We start from the raw sequence: 13,430 nt of genomic DNA, 5'->3' as shown, positions 1-13,430 counted from the left end.
ATCAAAAAGGTCTAATTTCTCAAAAACCGAAAGTTGTGCTGGAAAACCAATATCAATTCAGAGGTGCTTAATATCAGAGGTGCTTAATTTTTGGACTGTGGTTCAATAGTCTTTTTGCTTTGAAAGGTGTGTGACTCCAAACGGTATACACATACATGTAGGGCGGTGGGGAGGATTTACAGAGAGACACTCAGGGTCATATTGAGGATTTTTTCGGGTAGGGGGGGGGGGTGTTATATTCATACGGTATATACGGTATATTCATTTTTGGGTACTTGTGTATTATATCAACGACACTCAAGTTTACGCTGTGTAAAACTTGAAAACAAAGCGGTTTTATCTGTCTATATTAAGAAACAATTCGCTTGTGTTTAGTGGAAAACAAGCGGCGGGTAACAGAATTCATAGGAATTATAGGATTTGGGATATATATTTGCACATTAGAGGGGAGGTTAGATTATCCTCACCTCCTCACCCCTAATGTGTAAATATATAGCCTAAATTTGTTTCTAAAGTATTATATTTTCACTTTGTTTTGGCATTTTTCATCAAGAATAACCTAACTTCACTTCTTGAGTGTTGGTTATATAACACATAGCCTAAGTACCCATTTTCATTACGTTTTTACGAGACGGACAAAAAAATTTTTTGGGGGGGGTTCAAAAAATCTTCATTCCTCACTCCCTTGATACGGCATTGGAGTCACTGCTAATGTAGAAATGCAGGATACATGTCAGGAATGATGGCTTCACTATTACCTTTCTTAGGAGTTTCCTTGATTTTTCCAAAAGGAATTGGGTTCCCTGGAATTTTTCTAAAAGTTAATGTTTGTGAATGCGCGATCATAACCTTAAATACGACCTATCGGTTTTCGCTATCATTAATTTTTCGAGATTAAGTCATTTTCCTTTGGAAAAATTTCCCGGTGTCCTGAAAAACTTCAGGACAAAACTTCTGTCCTGAGAGAGCCCCCTAGAATTCCGGAGTAGTCAAACCACTGGAAGGGAAATCTTTCAATTCAAATGCTAAATTTTATTAGACTTTAATTGTGGTATCAGACTGTAGTAGACTGTATTAGGGAGTATTAGATTATCTTAGACTGTAATGATGGTAATAAAGGCTATTTAGTGGTCGCTTGATATACAGTATTTACCTATAGTACATTATACGGCTTCTACTGTATTATATGATTTTTACAAAGTCGTATGTGGCATCTTGTGTATTCTAATCTGAAATGGATCAAAATAGGCTGAATGTTTTGCATTTTGAAGGGCAACACTTGGGTGGAAAGCCATTGAGAAAATTTGATTGTGTAGTTTTATTTGTTTTTATCCAAACTGCATCTGATTGATTGAGCCTTTTGAATAAATTTCTCTCTGAGGCAGTCGGTATTTATGATCTAATAAATTAAAAACCTAGGATGGAATCTACACTTTCCTAAATTGACGTCAAAATAAAAGGATATTTTAATGTGTCTATGCTAATAAACTATGCACTTTAATGCATTTCACTAATGTATTTGCTCTTTAATAAAAAAAAAGAAAAACAATGACCTTGGAATGTCAGTTTAGCATAAATATGCTGATATTTATTCCGTAATTTTTACATTGATAATTATTCCTTAATTTTTCAATATTTTTATCATTAAAATCGAAAAACTAAAAACATTTAGAATTTATTTTGTTTTCTATAAAGTACAGTTTTTCTGGTCTTGAGGAGGCATGGAGGATGTTAGCCCTACTCATTTTAATTGTTTCTCGATTTGAGTTTGACTTGGTTATTTATTGTAATTTCTGTTCTTGGGGTCTGATTTATTTATTGATGGTGATTTGTGATAGTTTTAAGCTTGTAAGATTATTTGTCTTTATTTCTGCTCATTTTTTGGTTTAATTTTAGTTCAATTTTTGTCAAAATTTTCTCTTTCATTTTTTTGCAAAAATCTTTAAATTAATTTCATTTCGTTTTTTATTAATATAGTCTTTTTCGTGGTAAAGAAACAATATCCTATATCTTTCCGGTTTTTTTCTATAAGAATATATAGTTAGGCTTGCTATTTGTATATCGGAGAAACTTTTACGCCAATATTTAATATAGACACAAACAGTATTGCTTAATTTAATTTTATACCTCCTCAAGTTGACTAGAAAAATTAAACATAATAAAATTCCAAAAAAAATTCTATCTATGCTCTTTGACAACCTGGATACGCTTACTCTCTTTTGCTTTATTTAAATTGTAAGAGTAGAAGCAGTAATAGTAGTAGCCCTGAAACTTTCAACTTAATACCCTCAGTGGTTCACGATATATTGCTGAGTGTCCTGTTGGCAACCATGCACACAGTGCCTTTTGATTTTGTTTTTAAGCCACATTCAGCTTTAAAGCATAATGGGCCAATTACATAATTGGGGGGGGGGTAGGTGTGACATAACCAGTATCCCGAGAGACATAGTTTATGGAGCGTTCTACTATGCCGACCAAAATAGCTGCTTCCAAATTTTTCCCGGATGTGTTTGGTAAATTAATCGGCCTTGGAGGAGGGTTGCTTAACCTCCAATCTCTTTTGACTTTTAAATCATTAGAACTGTGTGATTTTGTTCAACATCTGTCTACGTATTCCTTGAAAGCTTCACCTTAATACTCTTAGTTTGGGTAGTAGCAATAGCTGTAGCTGGATTAGCAGCAGTATATGCATAATACCTTTAATTTCTTCAACACTCCCTTCAACATACGCTGAAAGTTTAAACTTAATACCGTCAGCCGTTCCCGAAACATTTCTGATACGTCATCTTCACATCCTGTGAGGGCATAGGATATTCCGATTTATTTTAACAGCATTTTTTTATTTATTTTAGTAGTAGCGGAAGAATTGATAGTAGTAGCTTTAACGGCAGTTGTAGTAGTAGTAGTAGTAGGAATAATAATAGCAGTAGTAGTTGTATGAGTAGAAGCAATAGCATTAGAATCCAAATATTTTCTTTTGGTTAGTCCAACATCCCCCACAACAAGCCCTGTTAGTTTCAACTTAACACCAAACTGCTCCTAAGATATTGCTGTTACGTCCTTTTGACAACCTGCATATAGATTGCGCGTTATAATTAAGTTTATTTTCCTTCCTCCAAATTCATTGAAAGTTTTCCCTTCATACCCTTAGGCATAGTTTTCATAGTAGTCAGAGTCGTATTATTGGTATTACTAGCAGTAGTATTAATAATAATAGCGGTAGTACTGGTAACAACAATAGCATTAATCTATTGCCTTTACAAGTAGCTGCAATAGAAGTAATAGTTAATACAGCAGTGACAGTAATTTTAGTAGTAGCGTGCACATATTGCCTTTTGGTCAGATCTTCCCCGTATTGTTCCAACTTAATGCCCAAATAAATTGTGGAAATAAGCTCTTTTGATAATGTACATGCACATAGCATCTATTTATTTAATTAAAATATCCCCTCAATATTGTAAACAGAATAGTGCGGTAGTAATAGTAGTAGTAGTGGTGGTAGCTGTAGTAGTGGTGGTAGTTGTAGTAATAGTGGTTGCATGCAAATATTGCCTTTTTGATTATCTCTCTTATCATTTCCTCAGAGTTCCAAATTAATGTACCAAGGCATTTCTGAGTTACACTCTTTTGAAAATGCGTATATACATAGAGTTTTTTAATTGAATTCAAAACTCCTCTCAACGTTCTCTGAAAGGCTACCCTGAATGCCCTGCTCTTTTTGGAAACAAAATTTCGAACACGCAAACCTTTTTTAATAACATATACTATGTGTAACCAAAGAACGAATTGCCTAACTTGCATTGCTTATTCTGAGGACTGTGGGGAGGTTGAGATTTCCAAAGCTATAAATACTGGACCTTTCAACAATGCTGAACAAAACAATTCTCCTAAAATTTTGTTTGGATGTGTTTTGGGAATGATAGGCTTTTGGGGAGGGGCTGGCTGCCCTCCATTCATTTATGGCTCGTAAAAGGGATAATAGAACTTCCGATTTCTTATCAAATGATCCCCATCCAATCCGAAGTTTATAAAATCGACCGTTTCAGAAAAATATTATATGATCTGGGGTTAAATTTACAACCCTTGTTCCTGTGCTTTGGGGGGTTGTTTTCACCATGATGGCATTGTTGTATGCTCTTCGGACTATTTCGAACAAAATTGCTATCTCACAATTTTGATTAGATGCGTGTAGGAAAAATAGGGCGCCAGGAAGGGGGGGGGCTAGTTACCCTCACTCGCCTTTGAATCTTAAAAGGGAATTAGATCTTTTAATTTCCAATCAAACAAGTCTCCTATCATGTAGCGTTCGCACAACCACCCCTTAAAAACCTTACATGCTCCTGGGCCATAATTTGCAACCCTTGCTGCCAAACTCTGGGGGTTGTGTCAACCTCAAAGACCTTGTTATGTGATATTTGGACTGTTTTACATGAACCGCTATCCCAAAATTTCTATTGGATGCAATTGAGGAAAATAGGACGCGAAGGGGGGGGGGCTAGTTGGACTCTGATGACTCTGACTTTTGAAAAGGGCAAAAAAACTTCTAATTTCAAATCCAATGAGCCCTAAACGAAGTTAATACGACCAATTTTTACGCTCTTGCTCAGCAGGGTGGCGAGCGTAAAAAGAACTATTTGACAGCATTATCAGTCCCCTCCATGTTGTCCTGTCTCGGGACAACCTGTCTTATACGACCATCAACTCTATAAATCATACATCCCTCGGGGTATAACTTACAAACTTCAACATGAGGCCTGTGGGGGTTCGTCATCCTCAATGACATAATTACTGGACCTTTCAACTACGCTGAAGAAAATGGCTTTCTTCTGAAGAAAGAAACTGCGCTGAAGGAAATGGGTGTTATAGGTGGCTGGTCGCTCTCCAATCACTTTTGACTTTAAAAAGGGCACTGGAACTTCAATTTCAAGTTCCATTCGAAATTTCTATGACAACTTCTTTTATACGATGTGCCTTGTTCGAAAAAAAGTAAAAAACAAATAAATAAGTAAATAATGTATCTTACCCACACCACTCTTTACTAAGGCAGCACTATTGCGTAGCCTATGATACCCAGACAATAATAAACCAATGAATCATTTGTTTTTTTTTTGTTTTTCTTTTAAGAAGATGCCCATAGTCATAAGTGGTGTGCCTGTTGAAGAAGCACCACCCGATACGAGGTCTCTGTTCCTTGGCGCACCAAACTTGAAAGATGCTGCTGCCCAGTTTACTGTTATACCGAGCAAAATGGTTGGCTCTCATGGGTTGATCTACGTTGGACAGAGGGAATTTGCTTCAACCGTTTCTCATGACAGTAAGTTCAATATAATCGAGAAGACATCGTTCAAAACAATAAGATTGATGGCTTCTTTTTACCCCATCAATAAAAAGATTTAGAATACTAACAATACTGCTAACCAGCAATTCTAGTCAGACATTTACATGAACTTCTCCTAGACTGAGGCAAGCCCTTACAATATTTTTAGTGAAAAATATTTTAGAAAAATATGTTTTTGTTGTCTATAAAGTGTCTACCAGTATTTCACAATTACCCAGACATTTATTTAGTATTTGCCAAAAGGGTGACTTGGTGGACTTCCCTGGTAAAAAGAAGATGGCTTCGTCGGCTTCTTGTATCCCCCCTTCTATTGCTCGGGTCCTTGGTGGTGGCAAATAACCCTCACTTTTTTTCAGATCAGCGACCATGGCTTAGACACTTGCAGGCAGCGATAGGTTCGTTTAGGCAGTGCCCATATAGTCTAAGTTCATAAAATGTTATCTATGCCAATATTTACCAGCTAAACATAGCGTTGTTTAGAGTTAAACATAAGCGTTCTTTTATCATTCTCCTCTGTACTTGCAACACAAAATCAATGATTTGACTAGAACTGTTCATTGAACAAATTGTGGCTGTTGACGTAAAATTAAATACCTGTGGGAATGATCATTTATAATGAGAAATGATAGACTTATTTTTCATCCATTAGCACGCGCATTTCGGTCTAGCAGGATTTTTTCTCTATAAACGCATCTTTTTTCTGGTAAGGAATATTGGTTAAATATTCCAGTTTTTCACCTGTTAAAAAAAAACTGACTTTTAGCTTTCACACATGATCGGGAATGGACACAGAAGTTTTTCTTTTGAATAAATTTCTCTCTGAGGCTCTCGGTATTTATGATCCTATAAAATAAAAACCTAGAATGAAATTTACACTCTCCTAAATTGACGCCAAAATACAAGGATATTTTATTGTCTCTATGCTAATAATAATATAGACTTTAATGCATTTTACTAATATATTTGCACTTTTCTAAAAAAAAAAAACAAAAAAAAAACAAAAAAAACAATGACCGTGGAATGTCAGTTTAGCATAAATAAACTGATATTTATTCCTTAACTCTTATACTGCTATTTATTCCTTGAAGCCCAGGTCCACAAGTTTCCCTGGATTCTCCCATAAAATGCCATTATTTTGTTGGTATTCGTGGCTCGGCAGATGACGATTTGCTTATTCTCAGGACCACGATGACAAAATCATGTTGAAAAATGTGTTGGACAATACCAGTTTTTATTGCTTTTCCAATGAAAGACCCTTCCTTTTGAAAACGTAAGACTTTCGATTGTGGTTAATCCCAAAATTGTCAAGTTTCATATTTTGTTTCTTATGTCTAATTTCCTAAACGAATCCCTTCACAAAGCTGTCTTATTCAATTCTGGCTTAAGTTGATCATCATCATAGACTACGATTGCAACCATCATCTACAAAAACCTTAATTCCGAAATAAATAAATACAAACAATACGTAACTTCCATCAATTTATTAATAAGTTTTCATCAAATATATACATTTTTTACACATTTATGTAAGGAAAAATTGAAACTTGTTTAGCTTCTTTCGTCATTCGTCTTGCGTTTCGCTTGTCTTACGGTTGTATGACCAAATACCTCACATAGAGCCAGGGGGTGTCATTTGGGGAGTGGGATAAGGGGGCAATTTTTACACCATAATTTTGCCCTATACAAGGAGAAATGGACAAGACGGTGGCTCATACGATGGGTGAGCGTGGAGAATTGAGTGAGGTTAAAAGGAAAGTGCATGGAGATTGTAGGTTTGATGAAAGATGGCTGGCAAATATATGTAGGGATGAGTGTTTCATAAGTGTGGAAAGATTAGGGCGATTTCTTAGGCAAGCAATGCAACATAGAAATTTATTTTTGTAACTGAGTGTAACTGGTTTTTGTTTATGTTGTATGCAGTGTTTATGTCAATGGGAATTGAATTTTTCAAATTATATTAACGCGATCCTATGGTTTTTAGAGTACTAAAGTTATTATTATTATTAGCCTACTATTGTTATCTGGCATGTTTTATTTTTCATCAAACAAGCCAGATATCTAATTGAGACAGCATTGACTCTGCCAAGCTAATTCAGAAACGTTATTGAGAAAATTGAAATGCTTTGAATTAAAGCTCCCCTTTAAATAAAGTAAACTAGATCGATTTTTCCATTTTCTTTTACTATATTTGGTTCCCAAGATATATTGAACCCTCCTCATATACAAGAATAACTAGAGATCTGATTTTTTTTTTTTTTTTTTTTTTACTAGGAGTCCAACTTTTGATTGAGTTTTAATTTTGAGTTTGTGCCATGTCCTGGGTGTCGAAAAATTTTACTTCAGTCGACCACTGCATATTAATAACAGTTTAAAACCAGAATTGTATTTTTCAAGTTTTTACCCTCTTCTGCTAAATGTGCTTTGCGTACCATATATTCATTAAATTACCCCAATCGTGCTGGCTTAGACCATATTGCAAGAAGGAAATTACAACCAAGCAACAAGCGAATAAATATTTGATTTTACCAAAGAGCAAACAAGAAATTTTTTTCTTAAGTGCACAAACAAGGCCCCTATCCAGAAGGGCTTAGGGGGGTCTGAACCCCCCCCCCCCCGCCCCGAATTTTTTTTCGACTTTTAAAAACGTAACTAAATGCATATAAACAAATTTTGATGTGTTTTTTAAAGTTTTAGTGCCCACCCCCCAAAAAAAATCCTGGATACGGCCGTAGCGTTAGGATGAAATTCGTTTATAGGAGCTTTGACATTTTTATTTGACTCAAAGTCCTTCCCTTCATTCGGCATATCATAATGTTTTATATCTCTACGCAGGGTGAAGCTCCAGCATTTTTATTGGGGGGAGCAAGAGAGGTCTATATCTGGAGAAGGGGCAAGGGCTATTTAATAATTTTTCTCTCCAAATTATTGGGGGGCAAGTTCCCCCTCGACCCCCCCCCCCCCCCTAATGACACCCCTGGCTCTAAGTGAGATCTTAAGTCACACCATCGTAAGAAAAGTGAAACGGAAGACAATTGACGAAAGAAGTTAAGCAAATTTCACTTTTTCCTTATAGCCCAAATATATCAAAAGAAACATTTTTTGAAAATAACTAGAACAATTTTTTTTTTTATTGCCTCAAGCAGTAAATTGTTTGTACTCAATTCAACTCAAGCTCCTCCATTCTTAAATTCCCATTAAAAATATCCCTTCACCCATGTCTCCTTTGTAACCGCTGAGAATCAGAAAAACCTCTTGCCATACTCGTGCTTCTTGCTCGCAAAATTTTTTTATCATACTCGCCACCTCAGTTATCTATACTCAGTCCATTATTCTATAGTTTCGCCATTATTCTATAGTTTCCGACCATGAACTTGAAGAATCATTTCCTTGAGCTCCTGAATTTGCTGATTCAAGTAGCCGTAGTCATGACATCGTCACAGCACGTTCCCAGAACCTCACTTTATTCACCACTCTACTACGTCTGATCAAAAACATTTCTAAATATCCTCTAACTACATAAATTTTTAATGTTTCCGTTTACATCTAACCAACTCTTACGATAACCTAGCAGCACCCTTCCTAATTTATCGCTTTTCTGGAACCCCAAATTTTCGATGCATAATGCATCGCAAGTACTAACTTATTCCTAAAATCTCCTCTTGTATCCTAACGAACCTTTTATATATATATATATATATATATATATATATATATATATATATATATATATATATATATATATATATATATATATATATATAGACCCCTCTCTAAGCCATCTTTTGTCAGCACAAAGACCCGGAAAGAAGCAAAAAAAAATGTTCCTTCTGTTTTGGATATGGTATATATACAATAGATTTCTGAATAATTTCCAAAAACATCAAAATTTCCAATCTAATTTCATTAAGTCGTTAAGAGTGCATTCTTTTTGCATTCTATCATATGACAGTTCGGAAAACTTTTAGAAGTTGTCCAAGGGTTTATTGTGCTTTTGTCCATATAGCTAATTACTACTTTAATATAGCACACACTCAAAATAGAAAATAGCTATGGAATACAAATAATTAGGTAATTTACTAAATTTATTGGAAGGCCATGACCCCCTACCCCTTCCCCCACATAATTGGCATGCCTCTGCTACCCATGAATACTTGCTTTTCTGACAGATCAAAATCAGAAATGTAAATAGTTTTACAGACTGAAGCCAAGCCCCAAGGATTAGTTGAAGTAATTTCATTGATAGTTTCACTTTTCTAAGAGGGTCTAAATGTGGCAAAACACAAAAGATATGGTTTAAAATAAAGAATCTATAAGATATACTTCGCACAATTTCGTGAAACCGGTTCCTTTGACACCTAGCAAATACCAACCCCACTGAAAAGACGAAAACTTGGGGTCCATGATGCCAAGAGAGATAACTATAATAATGGTAGCAATCATGCCACATCGGCAGATAACTTCATCCATTAAGTCAGCCGAAGAGTTTCCCCCAAAATTATCTTTTAAACACATGTTAAATCTTACTGAAATGTACATTTTTGGCCTAAAATTCTTTTTTTTTTTTTTACACAATTTCATCCCTTTACATAAATTTGACAATTATAACCCAGGAAGATTAGAAAATTGGGCGACAAAAACTCTTGGATGTATGTAATTCCCTCTGGGGGTAAACTCCTAAACGTTCACTAATTCACTTAACGGTCGGTGAGATCCATTAAATCTGCGATAAATTTTGTAATTAGTTTTTGTAAGTCTAACCTGTTTCGGTTCATGGCTGAGGGATCCGGTTGCATCTTTCAATACTTTTTTGGAGGGATAGTAAGGAGACCTTCTGCTGGGGTGAAAAGGCCAAAGTTTTTTTGGTTCGTTCCTCATATCCTTTGCTTCTTTATGCCTTTCGTCTGACATCTCTGCTGCTGGTTTTTATATTACGTACCGATTTGTAGATTCTTTTCCTCCGTTTTTAGGTAAGGTATTAAAATCGTTTACGATTTATTTTACATCCTAATATTAAACATCGAAGTGCTGTTTTGTTTCTATCTTAATGAAAAAAAGTTAAGTTTTATATCATGTACCATTAGTTATTGAAGTAAAGTTTTATTATGCAATGAATAAAACTGAAACTGGAATTTCATTCAACAAAACACATTTGATTTATTGGCTTTAGCACAATACCCTGGTTGATTTACCATGGCAATGTTCTATTTTATGTCTTCATTCGTCGGTAGATTTATCTCAAAAATTTGTATACAATTGGCAATAAATTGACTTATTTTTTCCTTTGTAGAGAATGTATCGATCATTGGCTCGGATGATTGTACCACTTGCTTAATTGTGATTCTTCGGCATACAGGTAAAGATTTTAACTCGTTTGTGATTCTAATTTCTGGTGATTGGAATTTCTTCCCGAGACTCTCTTAAATCAATGTAATAAAAAATCCATTCAGTGTAGAAAAAAAATGTTAAGAATTGGATGCTTAATTGATAATGTATAATAGATAAAACACAGAATGTGTTTTCGCATTTATTAACGGAATATCGAAAAATGCCTTTTAACATGTATCTATGGTACAATAGCCCTACTGCCTCCTCTCTCTCTCTCTCTCTATATATATATATATATATATATATATATATATATATATATATATATATATATATATATATATATATATATATATATATAGATATATATATATATATATATATATACGTATATATATATATATATATATATATATATATATATATATATATATATATATATATATATATATATATATATATATATATATATATGTATATTTTTCACCAAGGGTAATCGGATCAGTAGCATTTTTATATCAATGGTAGGGTCATTCGAAAATTTAATTTCTAGTGTTTTTTTTTTTTTTGTTTAAAAAGATATAATGCTTTAGAAAACTGTCAATGTATTCTATTTTGTGTCCAAAATTGGCCAAAACTGATATGTGAAAATCGCAGAAATGTCGAGTATTTAGAACTACATAAGAACAATGTACATAACCTTCGATTTCAGATGTTATATTGCAGCATGGCTGTGTAATTGTCCCTAAATATACATACAAATGCCAAGTCTTTAGAACTCCATAAGAACCATGTACATAACCTTCGATTTCAGATATTATATTGCAGCATGGCTGTGTAATTGTCCCTAAATATACATACAAATGCCAAGTCTTTAGAACTCCATAAGAACCATGTACATAACCTTCGATTTCAGATGTTATATTGCAGCATGGCTGTGTAATTGTCCCTAAATATACATACCAATGCCAAGTCTTTAGAACTCCATAAGAACCATGTACATAACCTTCGAAATCAGATGTTATATTGCAGCATGGCTGTGTAATTGTCCCTAAATATACACACAAATGCCAAGTCTTTAGAACTCCATAAGAACCATGTACATAACCTTCGATTTCAGATGTTATATTGCAGCATGGCTGTGTAATTGTCCCTAAATATACATACAAATGCCAAGTCTTTAGAACTCCATAAGAACCATGTACATAACCTTCGATTTCAGATGTTATATTGCAGCATGGCTGTGTAATTGTCCCTAAATATACATACAAATGCCAAGTCTTTAGAACTCCATAAGAACCATATACATAACCTTCGATTTCAGATGTTATATTGCAGCATGGCTGTGTTATTGTCCCTAAATATACAGACAAATGCCAAGTCTTTAGAACTCCATAAGAACCATGTACATAACCTTCGATTTCAGATGTTATATTGCAGCATGGCTGTGTTATTGTCCCTAAATATACATACAAATGCCAAGTCTTTAGAACTCCATAAGAACCATGTACATAACCTTCGATTTCAGATGCCATGTTGCAGTGTTGTTGTGAATTAGTACCCAAACATCCATACAAAAGAACGCTTATGATAAACAGTTTATAGAGTAATATTGACGGCTGTACTGTAGGTTATTTTTGCATATCAATCATTATGGGGGAAGTTTTCGGTTTTTTGTTGTAAAGGTTGTAAAGGACCAACAAGTTAAGTTTTTGGTCCACATTTTGAAACCTCCCATAATTTCTCCTTCTGAGGACCAGCCTAGGTGACTGAATTTACTGTCAAACGTCCTTAATTCGGAGAACTTTATTAGTGTATAGCGCGGCACATGAGCACTTTAGGGGGACAGCTCCCCTCTTACTGCCTAGACAATGGGAGAATGGGTTTGGGGGGAGTGGAAGTCCCCCTTAGGTCTGAAATACCTCTGAATATAATATTCAAAACAATTGTAAACAGAGCAAAAAAGGTTTAGGCTCTTAATGCAATGTTTTGCTGTCATTTTTCTACAATGTTTCTGTGTAACAGGATAAAATTGCTATCATTTAGTAGCCGAGATTCAGCTTTATCGACCAACCATTTGTATTTTGAGGCTTGTTTTATAATTTCTGTTGGTTAGAGAAACACGTTGTGAATAGACGGAAATCATAGAAAAGATGATAAATTTTCCAATTTTTCAATCTAATTATATAAATATCTTGTCCTTTCGGTGCAATGTACAGCCATATGCTTTTCGGAAATTTTCATGTTTTACAAGGAACACAGGTCGTAATGCGTTGATTTTCGACTTTTGGTCTCCTTTTTCAAGATCCGACGTCCTGACGCATGAGCAATCTATTCTTCTTATTGTTTTTTTTTTATCTAAGGGCTTCAAAAATGATGGTTCATTTAGCCGCACTTGCAATAAATAATAGTATCCTCAATTCAAACATTTTGAAAGGTAGGTAAATAAGAAACTTCTATATACCAAGTGGTTGCATTTGCTGGACCCTAGTGTAGGCGAACTTTCAGGAAAGGATTAAAAGAAATTTGAGCGTAAGGCTTATGGGTCTGAGGGCGCGGTATCCCAAGTCATTTTTTATGAAATTTTTTGTTTCAAATAACCGTCCTTTTGTTGTAGCCTGTTTCTTTGTTTAATTTTTTCACAGCTACTTTCTCTTTTACCACTTGCCCCTTTAGGCGAAATTAAGATGTGAACGGAAATATCTCAAATCTGTTTCATTCCAATTTGTTTGTTGCAAAATACACATGTTCTATGACGGGGGAATGA

The 13,430-nt window shown here is 34.6% G+C and overlaps 1 protein-coding gene across 3 annotated transcripts in view; it reads left to right on the top strand.

Annotated features, from left to right (window-relative positions):
- The window catches only part of LOC136031496 (protein N-terminal asparagine amidohydrolase-like), a 60,167-nt gene that overhangs the window by 5,123 nt on the left and 41,614 nt on the right, over positions 1-13,430 (top strand). For 2 of the 3 annotated variants that reach the window (XM_065711154.1, XM_065711172.1), the window contains exons 2-3: positions 5,125-5,314; positions 10,626-10,691. In XM_065711154.1, coding sequence (XP_065567226.1) covers positions 5,128-5,314; positions 10,626-10,691 — 253 coding nt within the window. In that variant the 5' untranslated portion in view covers positions 5,125-5,127. The remainder of the gene's footprint in view (positions 1-5,124; positions 5,315-10,625; positions 10,692-13,430) is intronic. The other variant, XM_065711162.1, reaches the window with a different exon arrangement.

This window comes from Artemia franciscana, chromosome 1, assembly GCF_032884065.1.
Source record: "Artemia franciscana chromosome 1, ASM3288406v1, whole genome shotgun sequence".
NCBI lineage: Eukaryota > Metazoa > Arthropoda > Branchiopoda > Anostraca > Artemiidae > Artemia > Artemia franciscana.
This window is presented reverse-complemented; position numbering and strand designations above follow the sequence as displayed.